General features: G+C 42.4%; 1 protein-coding gene and 2 long non-coding RNA genes across 10 annotated transcripts in view; 2 read left to right on the forward strand and 1 right to left on the reverse strand.

The window, feature by feature from the left end:
* Positions 1-23,766, forward strand: part of ARHGEF4 (Rho guanine nucleotide exchange factor 4) — a 155,364-nt gene that overhangs the window by 122,367 nt on the left and 9,231 nt on the right. For all 8 annotated transcript variants that reach the window (XM_083741634.1, XM_083741635.1, XM_083741636.1 and 5 more), the window contains 3 exons: positions 20,419-20,598; positions 21,201-21,395; positions 22,271-22,450. In XM_083741634.1, coding sequence (XP_083597760.1) covers positions 20,419-20,598; positions 21,201-21,395; positions 22,271-22,450 — 555 coding nt within the window. The remainder of the gene's footprint in view (positions 1-20,418; positions 20,599-21,200; positions 21,396-22,270; positions 22,451-23,766) is intronic.
* Positions 1,032-4,465, forward strand: LOC310845305. Its single transcript, XR_014564629.1, has 2 exons — positions 1,032-1,678; positions 2,031-4,465. It is a non-coding gene; the product is annotated as an uncharacterized lncRNA (long non-coding RNA).
* On the reverse strand, positions 1,966-8,877 carry LOC310845306. The gene is made up of 3 exons (XR_014564630.1): positions 7,379-8,877; positions 6,161-6,628; positions 1,966-5,940 (listed from the first exon to the last, which is right to left on the reverse strand). It is a non-coding gene; the product is annotated as an uncharacterized lncRNA (long non-coding RNA).

Raw genomic sequence — 23,766 nt, forward strand, 5'->3', positions numbered from 1 at the left:
CTTGGCGGCCCTCCCAGTCACCAGTCTAGCTGCCGTATTCTGGATTAGTTGTAGTTTCCGGGTCACCTTCAAGGGTAGCCCCACATAGAGCGCATTGCAGTAGTCCAAGCAAGAGATAACTAGAGCATGCACCACTCTGGTGAGACAGTCTGCGGGCAGGTAGGATCTCAGCCTGCGTACCAGATGGAGCTGATAAACAGCTGCCCTGGACACAGAATTGACCTGTGCCTCTGTGGACAGCTGCGAGTCCGAAATGGCTCCCAGGCTGTGCACCTGGTCCTTCAGGGGCACAGTTACCCCATTCAGGACCAGGGAGTCCTCCACACCCACCCGCCTCCTGTCCCCCCCAAAACAGTTCTTTCTTTCTTTCTTTCTTTCTTTCTTTCTTTCTTTCTTTCTTAAATAAATAAATAAATAAATAAATAAATAAATAAATAAATAATAGATTCCTATTTCCAATCATAGGAATATTCTCATTCAGAGTATACAGAACATAGATGTTTTTATATATTTTACATGATGATTGAAAATCAGTTTTAGAATAGTTTGCTGAAACTGATGTACAATATACAAATTCCATCTTGAAATTGGGTCTAAATGAAGATCTTTTGGCTACATACCAGCCTATTTTTGCTCTCTCTTTTTTGTTCTTCCCTTCCCCTGCAACTCTACTTTGTATAGCTTCCAGCCTCATTAAGAGTTCTGGACCCCCGGAAAGCATGCTTGTTATTTTGTAACAATCGTGGAGGCTTTTTTCTGGATCCAAGTGGCTGTCTTTGCTTTTTCACTACCCAAGGCTGGCCAGGTTTTTCCTTTTTTCCATTGCTGAAGAATTAGGTTATCTACACTTGCAATTTGTATTTCCTTTTCTGTCTGCTGCTATTGCCGTTATGCAATATCTGAAGAAGCACCTGCATTAATCTTATTAATTTTGTTAATTTATTTTTGCCTACTCAGCTCATAGCTGTATTTTTTAAATGAATGCCACATTTGATTAGCAGCATCAAAATTGTTTTCAAAATTGGGCTATTGCCTCTTCATCTTTCAATCCTAGATATCATCTGATATCTTGTAGAGACTAATTCAATAAAAGTCTCCATCTGCAGACTGAGTCTGAATGCAAAGCTCCAGGCTTCAACAGCTAACTGGATTTTTGTACCCATGCCTCCCCCTCCTCTTCCCCAACCCCTGCTTGGGCAGTGCCTAGCTTGATAAAGAATTCTGGAGAACTCAAAAGCTTGCACCCTATTTGCCAACATTTTGGTTGATCTTAATAAAGATACTTCAGAGCTGTAAATTTTGGAGGGTTCCTCTCCCCCCTTATGGACCAACACAGCTGCCTTTGGTTTTTTTGCCTCCACTTCTGTAACCCTGCTTGAAAGACCCACATTTTCCTTGCTGCCCTCCCCGCTCTCCCCCGTTGCTAGGGCTTGCATGTATCCTAGCTACAGCGCTTAGCAAATAGCTGACTAGCTCTTTAGAAAGCCAGTATCGCCGCTGAGATCTCTGGGCTCCAGCACACGCAACCCTCTTCCTATAGGAGCTTCACTCAGCTAATGCTTATGGAGGCAGTTACTTTGCTGAAGATGAAGTGGGAAGCTGGTGCTTTGCTGAGATAAAACCAAAAAACAAAAACCAGATAAGGAGGATTGCTTGGGGGAAGAGGATGTACTTGCATGTGCGTGTATTATGCTCGGAAGCCGATCATAATAATGGCTGTACCGAATTGATCAGGTTTTGCTTCCTGACAGCTGCAGAAATGCCTCTATTGTTTGTAGCCCCCTCCCCTGCCTCCCCTCACGCTTTCTTCCGGAAACAGCGCTGCTGCTAACCTGCTAAGACACTGTTTTTCGAGGGGCTGAGGCCAATCCCAGACATGGCGAAGGGGTCGAACCAGAGCAGGCACAAATGGAGTGCGCTTCACACATTCCTCCGGTGCAACATGAACCCGGAAACGCAGCGCGTGGTGGTCTTTGTCATTCTGCTCTTTCTCATCATCATTAATGTTGTGCTCATGTTTCTCCTGGCAGTTTACTGAGAAGCAGGATTGTTGTTGCGTGGCAAAGAGTGGCTGGGGCTTCCAGGATTGGGCTGCAGACCAGCAGGTCAGCTCGTCATTGTCTGATTCAGGTTCGCCTTGTCTTCTGTCGTAGCCATGTGTCTGAGCATGTCTCCTGTGATTATTCATCGGCGCACTGTATCCCTGGCTCTCCCTGTTCCCGTTGCCTGTGCCTTGCCAGCCAGAGCAGCATCACATCTTGGAAAGGGAAGAAGTAATGCGGCCAGCTTGGTTAACTGAGTCGCTGCCGGCCACCTCTGGCCATAATCACAATGATGCTGCATACAGACACACTCCGCCTCTTAGCTGAATGGACTTGGAAGTGCTCAGCAGACTCTATCTATGCACTCCATTGGCTTGTTAAGTGGCACTTATTTGATGAACCATTATACAAGAAAACGGCTACATGTCTGCAGCTGCTGTGAGAAAAGCCCAATCCATTAGAGCAAGTATTGCTCTCTAATTGAGACCATCGGGGCTTCGAGAATATGTGTGCTGGGATGTGAGTAATGCCCAATTAGCTGTAATTGATTAATGGTGGATCATTAGAGTACATCAGGAATCTATGTTTATGTTCAGCGACCGCCCTGTGGAATGTATGTCTTCACTGGCTTTTATCCCATTTTCTTAATGACTTCAGAGTGCTTATGTGTAGAGAAACATGTAAAAAAAAAATGTTGGTGGGATCTTTGGACAAGAAACTGCCTTTGTCCCTTCTGTTTCTAGCTGAAATATCGAGGTGTTGTGGGAGAGCTGATCCAGGCCTCTTAAAATGGAGAAAAGCCAACTCGATAATCAACTTGGAAATTATATATTTTTATTTACCAGTCTTGTTCCATCTGGAAATTCAGACACTGATGGATTGAAAGTGGGAGTGAGGGGAGGCAAGGGAAAAGCAGTCAGGCTGGTAGTGTCAAAGGCAACTGATTCTTCAAGAAACACTGAAGTTCAAATAAATCCTGTGACATTGTCCAATGGAAAATTCACAAGTGTGGCTTGCTTCCCAAGCCTTGAGTAGAAATCCAGCCCTCCAGAAACACAACAAACCCCTTACTGGCATTGAAGTTGCAAAGCAAGAACTTTCAGGTGTGTTCATCTCACGTGGTCCAATATTTGATAATGAAACTGCTCTCTTCTCCTTGGAGTTTAATGCTAATTCCACCCTAAAAGAACTGAATCCGTTATCAAGAGCCATTCTTTCTAAGTTATGTGTGTGTCGTGTTCTGTGCAGTGTTCTCCATTCCTATTAGTTACATGAGTCACTCTGTTGTTGTGCTAGACACCTTCTTTTTTAAAGAAAGCTCATTTTGAAAATACTTTGTGATTTTTGGCACATGGAAGCGAGCCTGGGATACACTCAGATATGTAAGCTTGACAGCTAGTTAGTTCTCAGAATGGTTTTTGCATAGACTTTATTCATCTGAACAGGCAATCCCATTCTGCACTTAAGGCAAACCAAACAACACAAGAGCATGTAGCATTTCTTAAATGTATTGTTTTCTTAGTTTAATGTAAAGTTGGGAAAAATAAACCCAACCAAAAATCTGTTTTACTTGTCTGGCTAAAAGCCTAATTTCCTATATGGACATCGTATAACTTTAGAGAGTAGTTGCGTGGGGCGGGGGGAGTTTGCTTTCATGACGAAATAAAAAAAATGAAATGCCTCAGCTTGGTTTTCTTAGCTCCAGCTTCTGCTACAATTTCCATTCTTCTTTGCTTACTGCTTTGAGCAACATATTTGGAAAGGCAGTGTATACATTTTAAATATAAATAAATGTTGTATGCTGCAGCAGTCTGCAGTGTTAATAAAGAAACAAACAGAACTTTTGTTTTGCCATAGCCAGAAATAAAATACTGAGGGCCAATTCATATTTATTTATTTTCATATTTATTTATTTTATAATCAAGCTCTTTGCCTTGATTGAATGTGTGTCATTCATCCCCAAATCAATTCAAGTTGTGCCACTAGTTCTGGCATTAGTTGTCCACAAATGTAGAATGCAGATGTGAATCCAGTTAACTTCCATTGTTCCTGATCCAGCAGGTAGTATGTAAAAAGAGCCTCTGCTTACATACACAGACCTTCATAACTGGATCAGGATGCGCCTCTAAGAATTCATTACAAACCCAGATGGCTGGCGAGCGTACAATGAGAAACATTTTTGACCATGCAAATCAGCCCTGACAAATACCCAATGCTTTCTATACACTGTATCCTAAGAGAGCTATAAGAAAAAGAGTTCTGAGGCTGTTTTGTCAATAAGATTCCTCATGCATTTATTCATGGCATATTGTAAATTTCTAATGTTGGTGCTTGACATTTAAAAATCGAATAAATTCTGGCTTCTTATAAAAAGAACTGTTATAACTGTTCCTCAAAATAAAGCCAAACTGTATTCAAATAAACATGGATGGAAATGTGTGTGAATTAACCCTCAGTAGGCATTAACCAAATTACTAATTACTGGGACTTTACACTTCAACAGAGGTATGTAGCAGCATGAACATTGTCAGAAGTGAGCTGCTTATGACTGCATTTATATCCTTCCTTTCTTCCATGAGGGAATTCGAAGTAGCATGTGTGGTGCTCCCACACAATTTCTATCCATGCAGTCACCTGTCTTGTGTGCCTTTTAGATAATAAATTGCTGGATTTGCACACCTTTCAGATCTAGAGTTTGAGGCGGGAGGAATTGATAATGATCACCTTTCCTTGCCTTAAGAAAGTGTGTGTAAAACTTAGAGCCTAGCCTTGAAAAGCGGGTAGGAATAGATCTTATTAGTAATTCTGTGACAGCAATGTGATAAACAGTAATAACATTGTACATTATGACATCGAAAGGAAAGTAAGTAACATTCCTTGTTTCTCTAACGGGCACTCCAAAATCATATCTGACTGTAATGATTCCCTAGTGAGGTTCATACAGTATATATATATATTTGTATAAAGTGTTGCTTGCTACTCAGATAAGGTATCAAATTTGTCTCCCTCTTCTGATATTTTTTTGCCAGTATCCCATTCTTTTTAGGAGGTTGTTCTATTTATCTTTCATTTCCAAAAGGTGTACCTTGCCTTTCTAAATAATTAGGCAAAGAAATACATCTAAGACAATAAAACATTAGCAATGTATCTGCCTGATAAAAAAACATACATTTCTAAGATCCATAGCAGGTGAAAAGCAAATTCAGAAAACCACATTCCTAAAAGCCTGTTGGGAAATAAAAACCTTCGTTGCTCGCTAAGGAGACAGGCAAGCTTCTTTTTCCAGGACACATAAAAGACCCAGCTGCCCCCTTTATGTTAGCGAATGGGAGGTGAGGGGACAGACGAGGACCTCTACACTTGACCTCAGAGCCTGGACATCTCATATGGATGGAGGTAATTATTGAGATTATTATTTTTATTATTTATTATTCCTTCAAATAACAGGGCAGTTCACAACATAAAAATACAAATAAGAACATAGAAGACAGAATAAATCAAGAATAAAAACCAATAACTCCCCTCTCAAAAAACTTTTAAAAGGCTATAGAATGTTCAATCAGCCAAAGTCTCTTGGTTATAGAGAAATGTTTTGCCTGGTGCCTAAAGGTATGTGATGAAGATGCTGGATGAGCCTTCCTAGGGAGAGCATTCCACAAACGGGAAGCCACTGCAGAAAAGGCCCATTCTCATGTTGCTGCCCTCTGGGCTGCCTCATAAATACTGCATTATAGTAATCCAACCTGGAAGTGACCATCACATGAGTGACTGAAGCTCAGGAAAGGGCACAGCAGCTTTTACCACTACAGAGGTTCCACTACCTCTGTATCCAGGGACTCAGCTATACAGCTGCAAATAAAATGTTTAAAATGTGTTGTAAAGTGCAATACAGTGGTACCTTGGGTTACATACGCTTCAAGTTACATACGCTTCAGGTTACAGACTCCGCTAACCCAGAAATAGTGCTTCAGGTTAAGAACTTTGCTTCAGGATAAGAACAGAAATCGTGCTCCGGCGGCGTAGTGGCGGCAGCAGGCCCCATTAGCTAAAGTGTGCTTCAGGTTAAGTATGGACCTCCGGAACAAATTAAGTACTTAACCCAAGGTACCACTATATACAAATGTTCTATGCCAAATTCAATGTATTTTTCAAAACGTTTTTTAAAAAAGCATTTTCATTGTGTTTTTTTATGTGTGTGTAGATTCCACCCAGGAGCAAGGCTACTAGTTTTAGGAGTACCCCAAGCTGTGTGGTTGATTTTTTAGGAGTATAGCCATAGCTGCACATTTGTACCTAGGTTTTGAGAATCACTGACCAACAGTACCTGGATTAAGCTTCACTTTGTTGACCGAACAAACAGAGCTGACCCCAAGCACTGATTTAGAACTTTCACTTCCTCCCTGGAAATAGCAGGATGTGCACTGCCTTTATCCGTCAAGATTACGGGCTCTCTCCCAACCAGAGCTAGTTTAGGTCACAGATTTTCTATACCTATTAGCCCTGTTATAGCACCTGATTATCAGGGGTGTAGATGAACCCTACTAACTTTTAATGTTAGCAGTATTTTTGAGGAAAGAACACAGCAGCTGGTAGAGAGGTTCCTGGAGGGTATGTGTGATCAAGGATGACAGCTGCCATTGCTAGGTGGAATATCCACTTGTGAAGAGTCCCATGAGTTTGGGCAGCAGTATGATAAGGTCCCTCCAAGGCACAGATATCCTCTTCTCACCACGGCCTGCCAGGATATCTCTTTTGTTCTTGAATGGCAGCAATAGCACACACAGGACTCTTAACCAAGGAAAGCTCCTGGGATTCACGAGTAAACTGTCTCTGACCCAATTTATGTATGTGCAGCAGAAGTGCTAATGCTTTTCCTAGTGCAAACTACTTCATACTGCTGGAAGAGGGTTGCAGGTTTGAATTATTTGTACACTGCTCTTCATCCAAAGATGAAATTAACTCCTACACAGAAAAATAAACCCAAAAGAAGACTAGGCTGATACTACTTTTTTACACGCAAGAAAAAGTGTTGTTGGGGCAAGTGGGGAGCGTTTAAACATGCAACTCCTCTCCTGTGCTCTCCATGGGGAAAAAACCACAACTTGATCCTGCTGTATGTTTAAAATGGGCCTTTTTAAAAAGAAGAATGAACAGATGAGAGAAAACCATGTTTTCATCATAACAGCAAATTTAGGCTGCAGCCCTATACACCTATTTGGGAGTAAGTCTCATTGAACTCAGTAGGCTTACTTCTGTCTAAGATTGTACTGATAGTTTAGTTAGACTGATCACTCAAAAACCTTTTGATCAACTGAATATGTACATCTGGTTCAAACAGGGCCCAATGAGGTGATCAGGATTGTACCTGCTGCCTCCCACCTGGATCTTAATTTTTAAAATATAGGTATGTATCAAAAATTGCAAATGACAGTCATTTGAGAAGAGGAATTCTCCCTCTTTCACACAGGAGGAAATGCCTCTTCTAATGTGGTAAATGATCGTATAGACAGCATCTGAATATAAATAAATTGTGCTTCATTCCGATTTGATTCATCAACCATTCAAAACTCATACAATCAATAGACCTTGTTAACTGGATGACACAACAGCATATAAAATACTTTCCATTTACAAGGTGCTTGAGAGTGTTCAAAGTGTTTCACTGTCAAGCTTGAGACAGATGTTCAGTAAGAGAGTAAGAGTTAAGGGACACCTAGAAAGTAACACACCAGAGCCAGGAAGACCTTGTTGCTCAGGCAAATTCTCAGATCAGAAAGGAATAGTGATGCTGGGGGAAATTGATGTTTTGCAAACTCCAATACAAGCTGATGTGATCTGCATTTCATGGACTAATGCATGAACCAAACTTCCCACCTCTCAAATTTTTCGATGTACCGTAGTTCTTGACTCATTTTTTTAAAGTGTATGTTGAGAGAAAACATATAAAACGGCATTTAAACAGAAACTTACATTTAAAAATACATGTCAAGGTGTGATGTTCATGCAAATTAAAAACCACTATGGGAAAATTATTGCGGAAATAGGACAGAACAGACAGAACAGACTTGGGAATACTTGAGGGCTGGAAACATGCTCCATGCTGCAGTCATGATAACTTTCTGACAACATGCCTCAGCTGCACACAGTAGCAAACTGAAGGTTTCCAGTTCTATCCTTAGCAGCTAGATTTCAATAACTCTTACAACAACTAAGCTATAAAAGGGCTTAATATTATTACCACCATTCCCATACTGCAGATGGAAGGCTGAGGCTGAGAGACTGTGGCGTGCTTAAGGTGATCTAGTGAGTTAATGGTTGGGGTGAGATTTGAACATGGGATTTCCTGACTCATAACTCTCATTCTTCATAGCTGATCTCTCCAGGTGTGCCTGAAACCCTGAAGAGCCAATGCCCTTCAGTATGGACAGTACTGAGCTTAGTGGACCATTGGTTCCTATGTTGGTTCACCCAGTGCCCTGGGTGTCTTAGTATTTTGACTAATCGTGTTGTTATCCAGGGGCTCATGAAGACTCCCCTGTACCTCATTGTTAAACCTGAATGCACTCTGGCCTCATCCAATGTTTGGGGAAAGTTGTCAAATCCATCATTCTGGTGAATGGCCAAACCTTTTAAGTTAACCTTTGCTTGCCTTCTTCAGCTGCTTACAGTGCCTGTATCTGCCCATGCAAGAAGGCTTCTTTGCCTTAAAACATTTATATCTCTTCAAAAAGAACTAATTGGTCACTACTTAGAGACTGTGACTCATTCAAAGTGCTCTCAGAGCTCAGCCTGGAAACACCCCTCCCTAATCATTGTAGATAAAAGAAAAAGAACAAAAAGCACTTTCAAGTCTACTGGTCCTGTAGCTTGTGTAGGATGGGAGGAATAAGGAAGTTAGTTTTGTCTGCAATCCTAGCATTACTTCTAATTACATTTAATACTCACCTCAGGGGAAGAAACAGCAGGGGAGTCTCTCATCATCTTTTCTTTCAGAATACAGGCCTGTTCCCTCAGACAGCCTCAAAACACATTGTGGCTTTAAGGAGGGATTAAACAAATTCATTGTCTATCAGTGACTATTAACCATGGTAACTAAATTGTCAGAGCAAGTATCAGGGCCAGCCCTATCATAAGGGGGAGAGAGAGCCCTTCAGGTAGTGGGTGGAAGGGTGGCAGTACTGGCTTCACCCCTGGCTTTTGCTATTCAACCCACTAGCTGCAGAACAAGCCGATCAGGCACCTGGGGCAGCGCACGTGCCCTGCACCCGGGGGCAGGGCCAGCCGCCTGCAGGGGTGGGTCCAGCCAGGGCAGGATGCTCCACGGGGCCTCTGAGGAATCTGCCTGCTTCCTCCCACTTAGCCACCTTACAGCTGAGGGGGAGGTGGTTGTGTGGAGCCTGTGGGTACCCAAGCCACTCTGTCACTCCCAGGAGAGACGCGTGGCTTGGGCACAGTACAGGCTCCGCGGTAAGTGCTGACCACCATTTTGTCACCCCCCAAGTGATGACACCTGGGGCAGGCCGCCCCCACAGCACCCCCTTCTTCCGCTCCTACAACCCACCAGGCTTTCCCATCTGTTAGAGGTACCCTCCCTTAAAGTACTCTGCTGCCCTCAGGACATTGTGCCCTTCTTATGTGTTGGCATTGATCTTAAGGTTACCAGATTTTTTTTCAATGAATCCAGGGACACTTTTCAACTTCCTACTAAATAGATGGACTTTGTATGGGATTTGTAAATCCGGGGTCTGTCCCTGGGAAATGGGGACATCTGGTAATCTTCATCTTGTCAGACAATGGAAGTCAACCCATTGGAGAGTGTCTGTAGATACTGATATAGGAGCCCTTCACCAGAGTTAAAAAGATTCAGCTAATGCAGATGGAATAGATTCAGGTGGGGAAAACCTTATCTTTTTGCTCCGGACTGTAAAATGGGTTGGTTTTGAGCAGCATACAACTAAATACAACTAAATACAAGATTCAAGGGACAGGGAGAGAGAGGCTATTTCACTCATGTCTGGAGTTAGGACTTTACAGAAGAATTTTCTTAGCCTCTGTTATAAACAGGAAGTTGGATGAGATGGACCTTTGCTCTGATGCAGTAAGGTTCTTATTAAGGGCCTAACTACACATATGTTACCAACATGATTAGCAGTTAACACCAATACTACGAGTTCCTTCTAAATGCTCAGTCCCATTACCTCTGCATCCAGTGTTTTCCCACTGCTGATTTGTGAAGCTCTGTATATACACAATCCACACCTATCCTGTGGTTTCCTGAGAAATACTGCATTTTGATGCTCCGCCCCCCCCCCCCAGCTTCAAACTGAATTGCAAATGTAAGCCATATGAACACAGCAATACCCCCTCTACACCTGCTGGTGTGGACAGAAATTGAGAATTTGGGGAAACACCAAGCTGTACTGATGTCTACAACAATGTGACAATGCAAGTTGAAAATGCAAAAGAGAAACCCGACCCTGCTGTGTTTTAAGGCAGTAATGTGTACACAGGCTCCCATGTGCTGAAGAGTAGGGACAGGAGAGAAATTAAGCCAGCAAGAATCCTGAGGAGGCTGAGTTTTATATCCTCACTGCCAGCCTTCTTGCCCTGAACATCTGCTGGGTCATTGTTTGCAACCTTCTCCTGAGTAGACTCTTCCTGGGGTAGAACCATGGCAATTGTATCTTTTGGCATCTACATAGGTACCATTATGCCAGCTTGCTGTTTGCCACTCATTTAGCTCCTTCATTTACTCTCAAGACCCTTGGGAGCAAAGAGTGAGAACTGGGCACTGACGCAGGGCTTGGCTGTAGCCATAGAGTGTATAAAAGGACACAGGCAAAACATCCTTGATACGGGGTACTTCAGGCAACCTTTGGATCAGGTCCGTGACCAGGTCCTCAGTTGTACTGGGGATTGCTGTGGGATCCTAAACCACCTTCTCAGATGAGGTCTATCCTAGGGTCTGAGTCAGGTGGGAGTCTGACCATGGTGGGATTTTTTTTTTTTTTTTACTGAGATGGAAGGGAGGGAAGGTCTTACTCTGTGCATTGTCAATGATAATGCCCCACACCTGTACCTAGAAATATTTTTTTGAAAAACAAACACCTACAGTAATAAAATGGATACAATGAACATGCAGAAGATTGATAAAGTTTGCAGCTGCTGACCCCCTCCATTAATTGATTGTTTCTTTGTGCACACATCTTACATGTGTGCAATATATATGCATGTAAGGTTCTGTGCACTAACTAGAACTTCTGTGCTAAGTTCAAAGGACAAATGAAAGTTAGGATGAGTTACTGCATCTATCTAGATAGCTGATGCTCAGAGAGAGAGAATGGCTGTATACCCCACTTCACCCATGATTAAGTTGGCCCCAGGAACCTTTTATTTAGACCATCCCAGGTCTACTTCTGGCATGTGTGAAAGAATGCTAAGGCAGCTATTTGCTTATTTTACCCCATGCTCCCAGGCGATGTTCTATAAAAGGGGGTCTCTGATCATTAGCTGCTGCCTTTCTGATTTATTTCCCATCCCAAGGCAGCAGTCTGAATGCATGGGAAGCTTGTTTTCAAATGAATAAATGATGCTATCAGCTATTCTTTGAATTTGCTGTTATTTTGAGCAAAAGCATTCATGACATGTCTGAGATAACATACACAATGAGAAGCATACATATTTATGATGTGCTCATGAGCATGTTAAGCCTTGAATAAACCACATACAATGGAATTAATTGCTGTTATCTTTTAAACTCTCTTGGCCTCCTTCTCTGACCCCTGAAGTCTTGAGATGTTTCCAACATTCCCAAATGCTCAACATTTTCTGCACATACGTCGTCTTGTAAAAAATAGCACAAGTAAGCCTGGATCTTCACAACCTTGGTTGAATTAAAGATCAACTCAAATAGCATGGGGATCCTCATTGTCCCCCATTCTCTCTTGAAATGATGCTACCTGGTATGAGGTCTTTGTAATATGTAGAATAATACTCCTACTGTTATTCTTTCTTTCTTTTCTTTTCTTTTTTTGAGAATGTTACACAGGGCAGAAATTGTGCCATTCTTTTTTTTAAGGTCTGAAAAAATAAAAAGGTTGTGTGCCAAGGGTACACAAAGTTAGATGCCAGGAAAGCCTCTCTTAGGACACTACATTCCATAGCAGGCAGCCATAACAAAAAATGAAAAAACAAAAACACACCTTTCCCCACAAGCCTCCTGTTGTACCTTACTTGGTGGGGCCATTCAGTGCAGGATCCTGAAATAAGATTTCATGGACTGGGTAGGGATGTTTGGAGACATGTGGACTTTTGAGCGCTCTGGTCCCAAGCTATGAAGGGTGCTAAAGGTCAAAATTAGCACCATGATTGGGCCTAGAAATAAGCTAGGGATCCTCCCAGCTCTACAATTCTAGGATTCTATGAAGATGGCAAATTAGTGGCATGTTGTGTTCATATCACCCAGTCCCGTTTAACAGTTTCTCCGCCATATGCTCTGTTAACTGACATTTCCAGTCCATCTTCACAGGCAGACTCACATATAAAGCATTGCAGTACTTTGAACAGGAAGTTACCAGGGCATGACTAAATGAAGCAAGGCCAGCTCTGTCCAGGTGGGGTCCTAGGTGATGTTCTAGTTTAAGCTGGCAAAAGGCAATCTAGGTCATAGAGGCTAATAGGTTGGTGGTCTTGTGAAAAAATGGCCATTGGTTGGGATTGATGAAAGCTGGAGTCCAACAACATCTAGAGGGTACCATGTTGGCTCTCTCTGGCCTAGTCCATACTCACAATAAGTTGTCCATCTTCTCTACTGTATGGCTGTATGTGAATGCACCCATGCTTCTAGCACTCATACATTGCAATTTTACATTTCAAAAAGGAAATGAAGAAATTGTTGTTACTCTCTACTAATTCTATTCCCAGAATAGCCACAGCCTTTTGCAGCTACATTGGAAACATCTGGCATTATGTATGGAGTTTGTGCTGGAGGGAGAGAGCACAAATTCCCAGCAGCTGATGGTCCTAGGCCCAGTGCATTGAGCTTGGCCTTCTGTTCATTCTTCATTGCAGCCCCAGAGAAACAGCAAACAGGATTTGGGGTGAAGTCAGACCACCAACTGTTGGGTTCTGTCAGTAACTCACAGAGATCTCCATCAAAGCTCAAATCCCAAATGCTGAATGAAGAAAAAGGAATTGGCCAGCAGGGTCAGGGGAAACAGGAACTGTTAAGCTACTGGAGCCACTTTAGGGCTAAAGGTTGCATGAAGCTGCTTAGGGCACTTTATGGCTTTTAGATGGGCTCAAACTGTTTAAGCTGATTTAAAGCTTTAGATCAGTTTAAGTTCTCTGTGCCTTAGGGTTTAAGAATTTATCAATCAAAGTCTTTTATGTTGTTTTGGAAGCAAGAATGTTTATTTTGTAGCATTGCAAATCAATTAAAGCATTTTTATTACAATTACGATATCTCAATACATGTCATATTAAATAAAGTAAGGTAGCAGTCTAAGAAACAATGTAAAGCATGTAATGTATTGTTTGTGAGATAATTGTTAAAACCTTCACTCCTTTCCAGCGACCCTCTGAGGCATATGTGGAAGCTCCCTTGTGCCCAGGGAGCATTGTTTCACTGTCAGGGATATTATTTTAATTTTCATAATCATTGCTTATAAAATATTAATCTGTTACTTTAATTTGGAGGCAAATTTTAATTAATTTTCAACAGTTGCATAAAGTATCTACTGATAATCAGATGAAAGCAAAGCATTTGTGGTAGAAAGCTCAACTTCAACCTGCCTGCCAAAAGTTGGTGCTAACAAAAAAGAATTGGGGGGGGGGGGGAATTAGTTTACATCCAGCATGTATCCAGGAAAAGAAAGTTCCACAGTTGCAGGGTAACCTTCAAGAACACCATCTGACATGCTGTTACTGTCTGGGACCCCAGTGGGGCACAGAATGTAAAACAGGGTGGCTAACCTCTGGTCCTCCAGTTATTGTTGGACTCTAGCTCTTATTAGCCCCAGCCAGCATGACCAATGGTCAGAGTGAAGGGGATCTGCTGTCTAACAACATCTAGAGGGCCACTGATTAACATTCCCTGGTGTACAGGATGCTTCTGTTCAGAATAGTGATGGAAAGGCTGCAGATTGGAATAAAGAGGCTCAGGCTTAAGAATTGCCTATGCTATGCAGGACTTCCACTGACAGGACTAGTTAAGAGTCCTGTGCCATATATTGCAATTTTATTACCCCAACACACACAAAGAGTTAAATACTGAGGAAAATACCACAAGCAAAACTTTAAATATTGAGATGCCAAGTAATAATGATAACGAGGTTGGCTGGGGCTCCCCTTTAAAATAAGTTGGTAGGCTGGGCCTGCTTGAGCCCCACACTACTCCCCCCACAGAAGCTTACATATGGACATATGTCATCACTGGACAAACATTTCCATAGAAGATCAGGGGCACAAGGAAGAAACACTGCCTCTTCTCTGCCTTTGAAAAAGTTGTAGATTCCAGGTGTTCCAAGCACTGATGCAGTACCACTGAAGGAATATTACTCTGGTGCAGGAATTCAAGTAGCTCAGTCAGCTCTTGTTGCTAGAACCAAGTTGCTAGCAATGTATTCCTGTTACGTGTCATCTTCAAACATGCTTATCTTTCTTCCCCTTCTTGACAGTTATATGAATGTGCTGGACAGTCCTGTATCTGTATCAAGGTTACATCAGTGCAAAAGGTCAACTTGGTATTTCCTCCCATTTTGACATTGATTAGGTGTTCCTTGTTGAGTTTAGCTTTCCAGCCAACTCTTTAACGTCAACATTTGAGCTGTCAAGTCTGTCCAGAAAGGTGCTATAACCTTGCAGCTGTGCTTGGCATGCCACCCGTTTTTGCAATGTTACACTGACCCAGCTGTCATAGCTGTTGGCACACTCCAGCCTATGTCTTGGCTCGGCAACTCTTAGGTGTGGTAAGTGAATCCCTACTGAGAATCTACCATAACTGGAGTTCAAAATCTATCAGAGGAAGTCTTGCTCCATCAGAAAAAAAGGTAGAAGTTCAACTATTTGAGGATTCAGGCGTGCTCTGAAGAGCATGCACTTATTTGAAATACATTTATTTTGCAAGGTGCAATGGTAGCTTTGGGGGCAATGGCCACTTTTGCTTTTGGGCCAAACACGCCCTCCCCAAATTTATAGATGGTGTGGATAATGTAGGCAGATGCAAAGGAGGACAGGGATCCTGCAACTTTAATTGCTGGGTGGAGGAGGGAATTTCTGCTGAAACTCTATTTTACAGAACTGTTAGAGGTGCAGGAGCTCCGCCCTCTTTAGAATCTGGCCACCCTAGTTTTGGTTGACTGACCTGCAAATCCATTTGTGAGGAAGCATTCTGGTATGTCCCAGGTCTCCTGAATTACTGGGGATCCCAGCATGCCTCAGGGAAGAGGGAGATGGGTTCCATTGCAGTGTGCCTGGGATCTGTCTTGCCTTGCTGCTCCCACCTGGGACCTGGGTGGCATTGCCCCTAGAAGCCAATGAGGGGCTGTGGCTGGGGGCCTGGTTTGGACCAGAGTGAAGACTCTGCTTTGTCTGGTCCGACCACAGGAAATAAACAAAGGTATGCTCAGGAATATCCTCAGCCTCATTGCCAGCATCCCCACCCATCCCACCCTCTTTTGTAGTTGATTATTTATAATTTTTGGGAGGAGTTCTTGGGATGACTTGTGCAGAATATGGCTGTGCATACGGGTCAGTCTCTGGTTAACAATGACCTGTGAGGGTTTTGCCTTCCCCATTATATGGCTTCTTTTGTTACAACTTTGCTCTGTTTGGGGAGGCATTGGGCAGGGTCCATAGCCGGGTTAAGCAGGGGATGGGCACCCTGCTTCTTGCTGGAGGGGGATTCCAAAGTGTCTTGGGGTGCTGCTTATCAGCTGTAGCCAAAGCTCAGGGGGCTGTAGGGCCCCAGTGCCCCCAAGTTGTCTGAGGGGGCTCTCAACAGTTGTTTCACAATGTGGCAAGCCCAAAACATTGGACCAACTTCCCATTGGAAGGCCAAGTAATTGGGCTAGGTTGGAGACATCAACTAGCAGATGTACTATTTGATGATAACACCCTTGCCCAATGCCATGCCGAATGGAGGGCTCTCTAACCAAAGCTGTGGCCTTTGTTAAACCCACCCAAATTTCTGAGCAGTTTATTGCTATAGGACCCTTTGCCTTAGCTGTACATGGGCTCACAAACAGTATATCCTTTCTGAACAACTGCTGTATACATAGCATTTTATGCACCTGGTAGAAATAAGTGATTTTTTTTCAGATCTTGTGATAAAATATGTTCAGCATTATAGGTGCTGGGTTATTACAGAAGTATTTTAACACAACCAAAGAGCTAAAAGATTAACACGATGACTACTTCCTAAAATAGCCTTAATCCACAATTTATAAACTGCAGATGAAAGATCTGCACCCGCCAAATGTACATATATCTGTTGCCTAGTGCTTCCGCTGCTGCATGCCAACTTATAAGGCAATTATGCAGAGGTGAACCACATTAGACAAATAAGAGCTGAATGGTTATGATGAGGATGTGCACAGAGATGTATAGTTTGGCAATGTGTATTACTATGCATAGGGATAAATTGCTTCCTCTCAGTGGTAATTACTTTAACCTGGATTGGCTGCGGCTGTTTTGCCTCCCTCTTGGCAATATTTGTTCTGCTCTCGACTCAGAGGCTCTAGTGCAACAAATTCCACTATATCTTTTTTTGTACGGTATACACTTTCTGACATCAAACAATAAACACAAGACTAGAAGACTCTGTAGGGTTTCATCCGTATTTTTTAAGGAGAAGCAAACAGATTGCAGCAGGGCTCTGCTGCAGATACTTAACAACAGCTGCTGATGTGTAAAAATGCTAATAAGCTCTAGCAGCACCTGTGGTGCAGTCAATATATCTAGCTTCAGCTATAGGTCTTGCATTTGGGCAGTAAGCATGTTTCTAGCAAGCCAAAAGCCTGGTGTGAAGAAGCTTTCTTAATTTTATACCACAGCAAACTGTGGTGAGATTGGGGCAAGGACCTTTTTAGTATCTTCCAGCTTTGGGCACCAGGAATGATAAATAATATTTAGACCTAGCTACCATTAAAACAGTAAATCTGTGGCTTGGCCATAGCACTTCAGGCTGCAGATTGGGGTTTGCACAGCTTTGTAAATTGCTTAGAGGTTCTGTTAATCAAGCAGCATATACTTTTTCCTAAATAAATCTCAATGCTCCTCCATATGCTCCCCTCACTGGAAATAAGAGTAAAATCTGCACATGGAAACTAGACATCAATGAAAAGGCTAAACTAGAACCCTTCTGTTTGATGTGCTAATGAGAACCAAGATAATACAGTAGCTAGAGAGCTTGACTTAAGGGAGACCTGGGTTCAAATTCCTACTTGGTCATGAAACTGACTGAGTGAGTCAGTCACCAGCTCTCTGCCTCACCTACACCATGGTGTGTCCAAATGTGTTATTTTACATATAAACTGGCTTATGTAGAATGCAAAGAGGCATTTCAGGCAGATGATAGTATATGTCATATTGGAAGATTAACAAGTAAATGAACCTTGATGTTGTAGCTGATGTTACTAAATATGGGGATAGAGTTGGTTTCTGGGTTTGTTTCAGAGTTTGGTGCTTGTGTTTGTGTGGCTCTTAGGTGTCCTGTTGTTGGTGAGCAGCTGTTCTAGGTTAGGGGACTGTATGAAGTCAAGGAGGGGCCTACCATTCTAAGACCTCAAAGAAGGAAGTATCCAAGATGGGACCATAGATCACTGATGCACAACGTTGGAGTGGCTTTGGAGTTGTAGACTAGATGAGTGCTTCTATTGGACCATAACAGCATAGCATTTATTCTTCTTTTAAACAAATAGTAAGAAGACTTTTGAATAGTGCCTGCATTGTGGCCATGAGTATGCCATTGTTCACTGCTGATGACTGGTACCATGACATTCTCATGACCTCTGCCTCTATGATACTCACAATTCCAGCAAGAGCAAATTGTGGCTTGTGTGCAGGAAGTTGTAATGTGCTCTGGATTCTTCTTGCAACAGAAACATTTGGGGAAAACATATTTGGATTCTCTGTAACAAATGGGTAGCAACTGCACTTTCCTTGCACAATAAATTGCTTGGAAAGTTTGTCTTAAATTGTGGTGCCCAGAACAGGTTTGGTCTGGCCAAGGCGGAATAGAATGGTACTATTACTTCCCTTGATCTGGACACTATACTTCTGTTGATGCAGCCTATAATAGTAGTAGCTTTTTTTTTTTTTTTTTTGCTGCTGCATCACACTGTTGACTCGTGTTAAGCTTGTGGTCCACCAAGACCCCTGGATCCTTTTCACATATACTGCTAGTATGCCGGGTGTCCCCCACCACACTGAATCACTTTGCTTTATTTTATACCTTTATATATTCCCCATTCAACAAAAGTCCTCCGAGTGGCTCACAGTTTGTAAAGTACGTTTTATGAAGTATTCATAAGAGGCAGTGAAATGAGTGTAACCTTATATATAGTTTATCTCCATCTGTTGCCTCTGCTTTATAATATATGTTTGTGTGTGTTTTCTTAGCTTCATCTGTGTTTGATGAAGCTCAAGTTTGGTTCGCAAAGATATAATTAGCTCACTGCATAGCAATATGATTGCAACGCAAAGCAGTCTTTCTGCAGCACATTCCTATTACCCTTGCTAAGTGAAGCATGAGAATGAAGCAGAGCAAATGACACCATCAGCTTCACTAGATAATTGCGAACCCCAACCTCATGCTTGGCAAAAAGCTTATCTACATTTAAAAGTTAACATGACTCCCATGCAGAATGAAATTACCTGCCTGCTTGTGTAGATGAATGCTCCTCATCATGCTGGTCATAACTTTCTGTGCTGCTCTTTGCCATAATATTTAACCGTACTGCAATATTGTATTTTGGAACAAAATTAATAGCCTTAACTCCTATGTGTGTTTAGTTTACTCAGAAATAAATCAATTGCTGTTCCAGGGTCCTAATTCCCAGAGAGGTATGCTTAAAACTGCAGTCTTAGGACACAGTGGCACTTATTTCTTAGTAATCATGCATAGGATTCAGGGCCAGTCCAGGAAGCTTTTGGGTGGGGTAAAACAGAAAAGGCCACCCCTGCCTCCTCCTCCTCCTCTGCCTGCCAGCAGCCACGTACCCACTGCCATCCTGCTGCCACCTGGTGGTGGGCACATGGCAGACGGGCATGCAGCAGCGGGTGCATGGCGGAATAAGAGGTGGCCCACAAGTACAGGAGGCAGATCTGCCACCCCTTGCAGCTGTCCAGAGCCTGCCACCTTGAGGCCACTGTCTTATCTCACCTCTTGGGCAGACGGGCCCTGATAGGATTTGCTCTGCAACAAGTGAAAAAGCTCTGTCATGGAAAGGAGGCATTTAATTGCAACTACTGGTAGCCTTTGAGTTCAACAGATGGGAATATGGAGAGAGAGAGAGAGAGAGAGAGAGAGAGAGAGAGAGAGAGAGAGAATGGTTAAATCTGTGGTGTTATATTAGTTAATAGGTAAATTTAGGGAAGAAAAATCAACCAGACAGATTAAGCTAAATCATTATTTGTAAAGATAAATGGAACATGAAAGGAGGGCTTGGTCCTTACTGATGGGCACCTTGTCACACAGAATAACTTTGAAATCCAAAATGTATTTCTTGCATATTGATGATGCATGCAAACTCTCTCCAGATGACTCCTGATGCAGGAGAGAAGGAATGCAATCTTAAAGTAATAATATACCACCCAGATTTTTACATAAAGCACACCAAGTCCTTCTGTAGCACAAGCTCAATAGTAGAAATAAATGAGGCTGCCAGGTTAACGTAGTTGTGTTTGATGTAGTGCGTGTGCGCGCGCGCATGCATGTGCACACACTTATAAGCATAACCCCTCCATCTTATCAATTATATGCTAAAACACCTGGATTGATTCTAGGCCATCTGCTTCAGCTATTTATGCAGATCCTAGGGCACTAAGAGCATAGTCTGTGACTGTAGCTATACACCACATACCCAGATTCCCAGCTCAAATCTCAGAATATCACAGTCATAGAATTATAGCCATGGAGTTGGAAGGGACCGTGAGGGTCATATAGTCCAACCCTTCAATGCAGGACTCTTTTCTCAAAATGGTGTTTGAACCCACAACTCTGAGATTAAGAGCCTCATGCTTTACCAACTGAGCTACCCCAGAGTCTTGGACTTTCAATTGCACTGAACCAACACCCTTTTCCTCTTGGATGACAAGAGCTGAGCATCTCCTACCAAAGATCAGTTTGTGAAAATACTTACTTTCTCTGTTCCAGCTCATCAGTGATGGTGGTGTGGTCTACGCCGAAGCACTCTGGGATCATGTCACCATGGATGACCAAGAGCTGGGCTTCAAGGCTGGTGATGTCATTGAAGTAATGGATGCAACTAACAAAGAATGGTGGTGGGGCAGAATAATGGACAGCGAGGGCTGGTTCCCAGCCAGCTTCGTACGGGTAAGAACTATTCACTGTTTTTAAAAATTCATTCATTAATAGCAAACTCTTTCAAGAAAGGGGGCATTTTGAGAAGAGAAGCACTTTTCCTGTAGCTTCAGTAACTTCTAGCAGTTGAGGCATTTTTAATATTATTTAGTGATCAGTAGCAGCCACTGGGTATGTGGACAGATGGGAGTGTTTTGCTACCTTAAATTTGGGCTCCTCCACCCTTCCATTTGTCCCATGTTTTCTTCTGCTTGTCCTATACTTTCTAGGTACAGGTCCAAAAGGTTTTTCTTTTGTCCCACTGCTTTCCCCAGGAAAACCCACTGTTTGCGGCTTTTGGGTGCTTGGTTGTGGGTTTTTTTGTGGGAATTGTATTTTTTTGTTTTATTATTATTGAATCTGTATCTTAAATAGTCGTTCTGTAAGTAGCCTTGGGAGATGGAACAGAACTTAAGGCCAGATTCATATTCCAAGTCTAGGAGTCACAAACTAGTTGGAACACTTGCTGTAAGCTCCGCCTTCCAGAATGTTCTTCTCCCATATTTTGACCTAAGCAATAAGTTGTTGTCCTGCCTTTGCTTCTATATGATGGGAATATTCCTGTTTTGAAACAGCTCCGAGTGAACCAGGATGAACCGATGGAAGACTATCCTTTGAAGTTAGAAGATGGCAGGGAAGAAGACTCAAGAAATGCTGCCCACCGTTATGGAGTGGGGCAAACAACTAAGGACCAAATGAGAACCAATGTTATCAATGAAATCCTAAGCACGGAAAGAGATTACATCAAGCACCTGAAGGACATATGTGAGGTAACAAGTCACACAGATAAAAGAAGTTCAGAAGCTGAATTTTAGAAATATGTTTGAAATATGGAACTCTATAGGAGTTCCTTGAAAACCTTGATTTCATCGAGTTAAACACGACATAGTTGCTCTAAATGTGGTGTCCTCCAGATGTTGTTGGATTACAACGCCCTCCATCCCTAGACATTGGATGTGGTGAAGAGAGTTGAGTCCAACATCTGGATAGCACCAGCCTTGGGAAGGTGATCTACTTCAGTGGAAATGGTTTTGGTCAGACTCGATCAGCAAGTTCCTTCAAAAGCTCCATATAGAATTCCTATCAACTGTAGTCTTTTATTCTACTATTGAATCATATATTTTTCCACTTACAACATTAGAACATATTGTCCAGCATAACCTTTGGTCACAGAGGAGAAAGTGAAGTGTCACTAAAATGCACACATTTGCCTTTTGACTTGGGTGTCACAAGACATTAAGTTTTAGCAGCTTCTAGGAAAATCATAAAATGCAAATGGAACATTTTTGTACATCTTTCTGAGTTCCTTAAAATTGTAGAGTGTTTCTTCTGCATGTCACCCCAGAAGCAGCTTAGCTTTACTTCACTGGAGAATTCTGTGATGTCTGCCTCTAGTGCTGCATCTCAAAGTAGAGGCATTATCCTTTGCACTGGTTGCCTGAATATTGCATGCAGACATCAGAAGTATTTTTGTTTCTGCAGTAATCATCATTTTCATAGCAGGTCCATAATCTCTGAGGTGCTTTAGCACCATCAGATTGCTCCATCAAGCTGTTAAACGTATTGCCAAGGATGAGTTGGGCTGCAGTTCTCTTTGGTTTTGTTTCCCAAGAAACCTGAATCATAAAACAGTACTTGTTTACAGGGCTATATAAAACAATGCCGTAAAAGAGCAGACATGTTCACAGAGGAGCAGCTGAAGACAATCTTTGGGAATATTGAAGACATCTACAAGTGCCAGAAAAAATTTGTTAAAGCACTGGAGAAGAAATTCAACAAAGATTACCCACACCTCAGTGAGGTGGGCTGCTGCTTCTTAGAATATGTAAGTTGACAGCTGAATTATGTGGGAAAGTATTGACATTATTCCTGTTATTGTGACTACAGAGATGGTGATTACATTTGAACATTAGGCTTGGGAAAGGGAGGGAGTTGAGGGAGGTAAGTGGGTCTAGGATTAGAGTTTACCTGGACATGTTTTGTTTATAAAATTGCTGCGCCACCCTTAGAACAATAGTTGTTACTACCTTAGTTGGACAAGCCGGATCAGTGCTTAGTTGTCCCTGGCAGATCTACTTTTGACTTTATCTCTTATCTCTCTCTTTTTAAACTGATCCCTTTTTCCACAATTTAATCTCACTACAGGGCTTCTCTTGTTCTGTTTCATGTGCCTCTTCTGCCTATAGCCAGCCTCTGGATATTTCACTTCCATTTAGTTGTTGCCTCCCTCCCTCCTCTTTTTTTTGTGCTTTTAAAATAACATCTTGTTCCCTGTGTTCTTCCTTCCTTCACCTGTTCTGTTTGTGATCTTTGAAGCAGGGATCCTTTCTATCATTGTTTTTTCAAGTAAAAAGCTATATTTTTATAGATCAGAAATGTAATAGTATAAATGTTGACTTATATGAAATGTGACTGAATCAAATCTGGGATGTGGCACTAATGGATGAAATCACTGAAAAACTAGGTGAACGAAGAATAAAGAAAGAGACAATTTCCAATAAGTGTCTCTTTGACCTTATTGTATATGCATATACAAAAGAGCATGCCTGTTGACCACCAACCAGCAATTCACAGCAAATCATGGACTTCTCTCTACCATCTCTCAGTAGGCTGACTTTCAAGCTATTTGTTGACATCCATTTGTCTTGAGAGACAATGGAATGTGCCTCCGGGGGTGAAGTCAAACTGCAGCGTGCCCTCCCCGGGACACAAGCATTGTCAGTATGTATGGAGGTCCTGGGCTACCCAGGCGACACAGACCCCCTTCTTGGCCTCGCTAATGTTGTCCAAAGCAAAGCAGAGCAATCCATTTGGCCCCAGCTGGGCTGCAGGAGTTGCCAGAAGGAGGGGGTACAAGGCATCACTCAACTGTCTTGGGGACTCCTTTCTGGATTTGTGTAGGGCTTAAGCCTTAGCCTTTTCTTCTCCTGAAGATATCCCACAAGGCAATGGAGGTTTAGGATCAGAGCATTTCTTCTCCTAAATTGGCTACCTTCCCAAGTCAGCGAGCCCCACCTGCTCTTTCAAACTACAGGTTTTTTCTGTTTCTCTTGTATGAATCTGTTCTTCCATGGGAGGATGGGGGGAGAATTTATTGAATTTTATTGTTCTGTATAACACCCATGAAAGATAAACAAACAG

Source organism: Podarcis gaigeae (genome assembly GCF_964106915.1).
Source record: "Podarcis gaigeae genome assembly, chromosome: 5".
NCBI lineage: Eukaryota > Metazoa > Chordata > Lepidosauria > Squamata > Lacertidae > Podarcis > Podarcis gaigeae.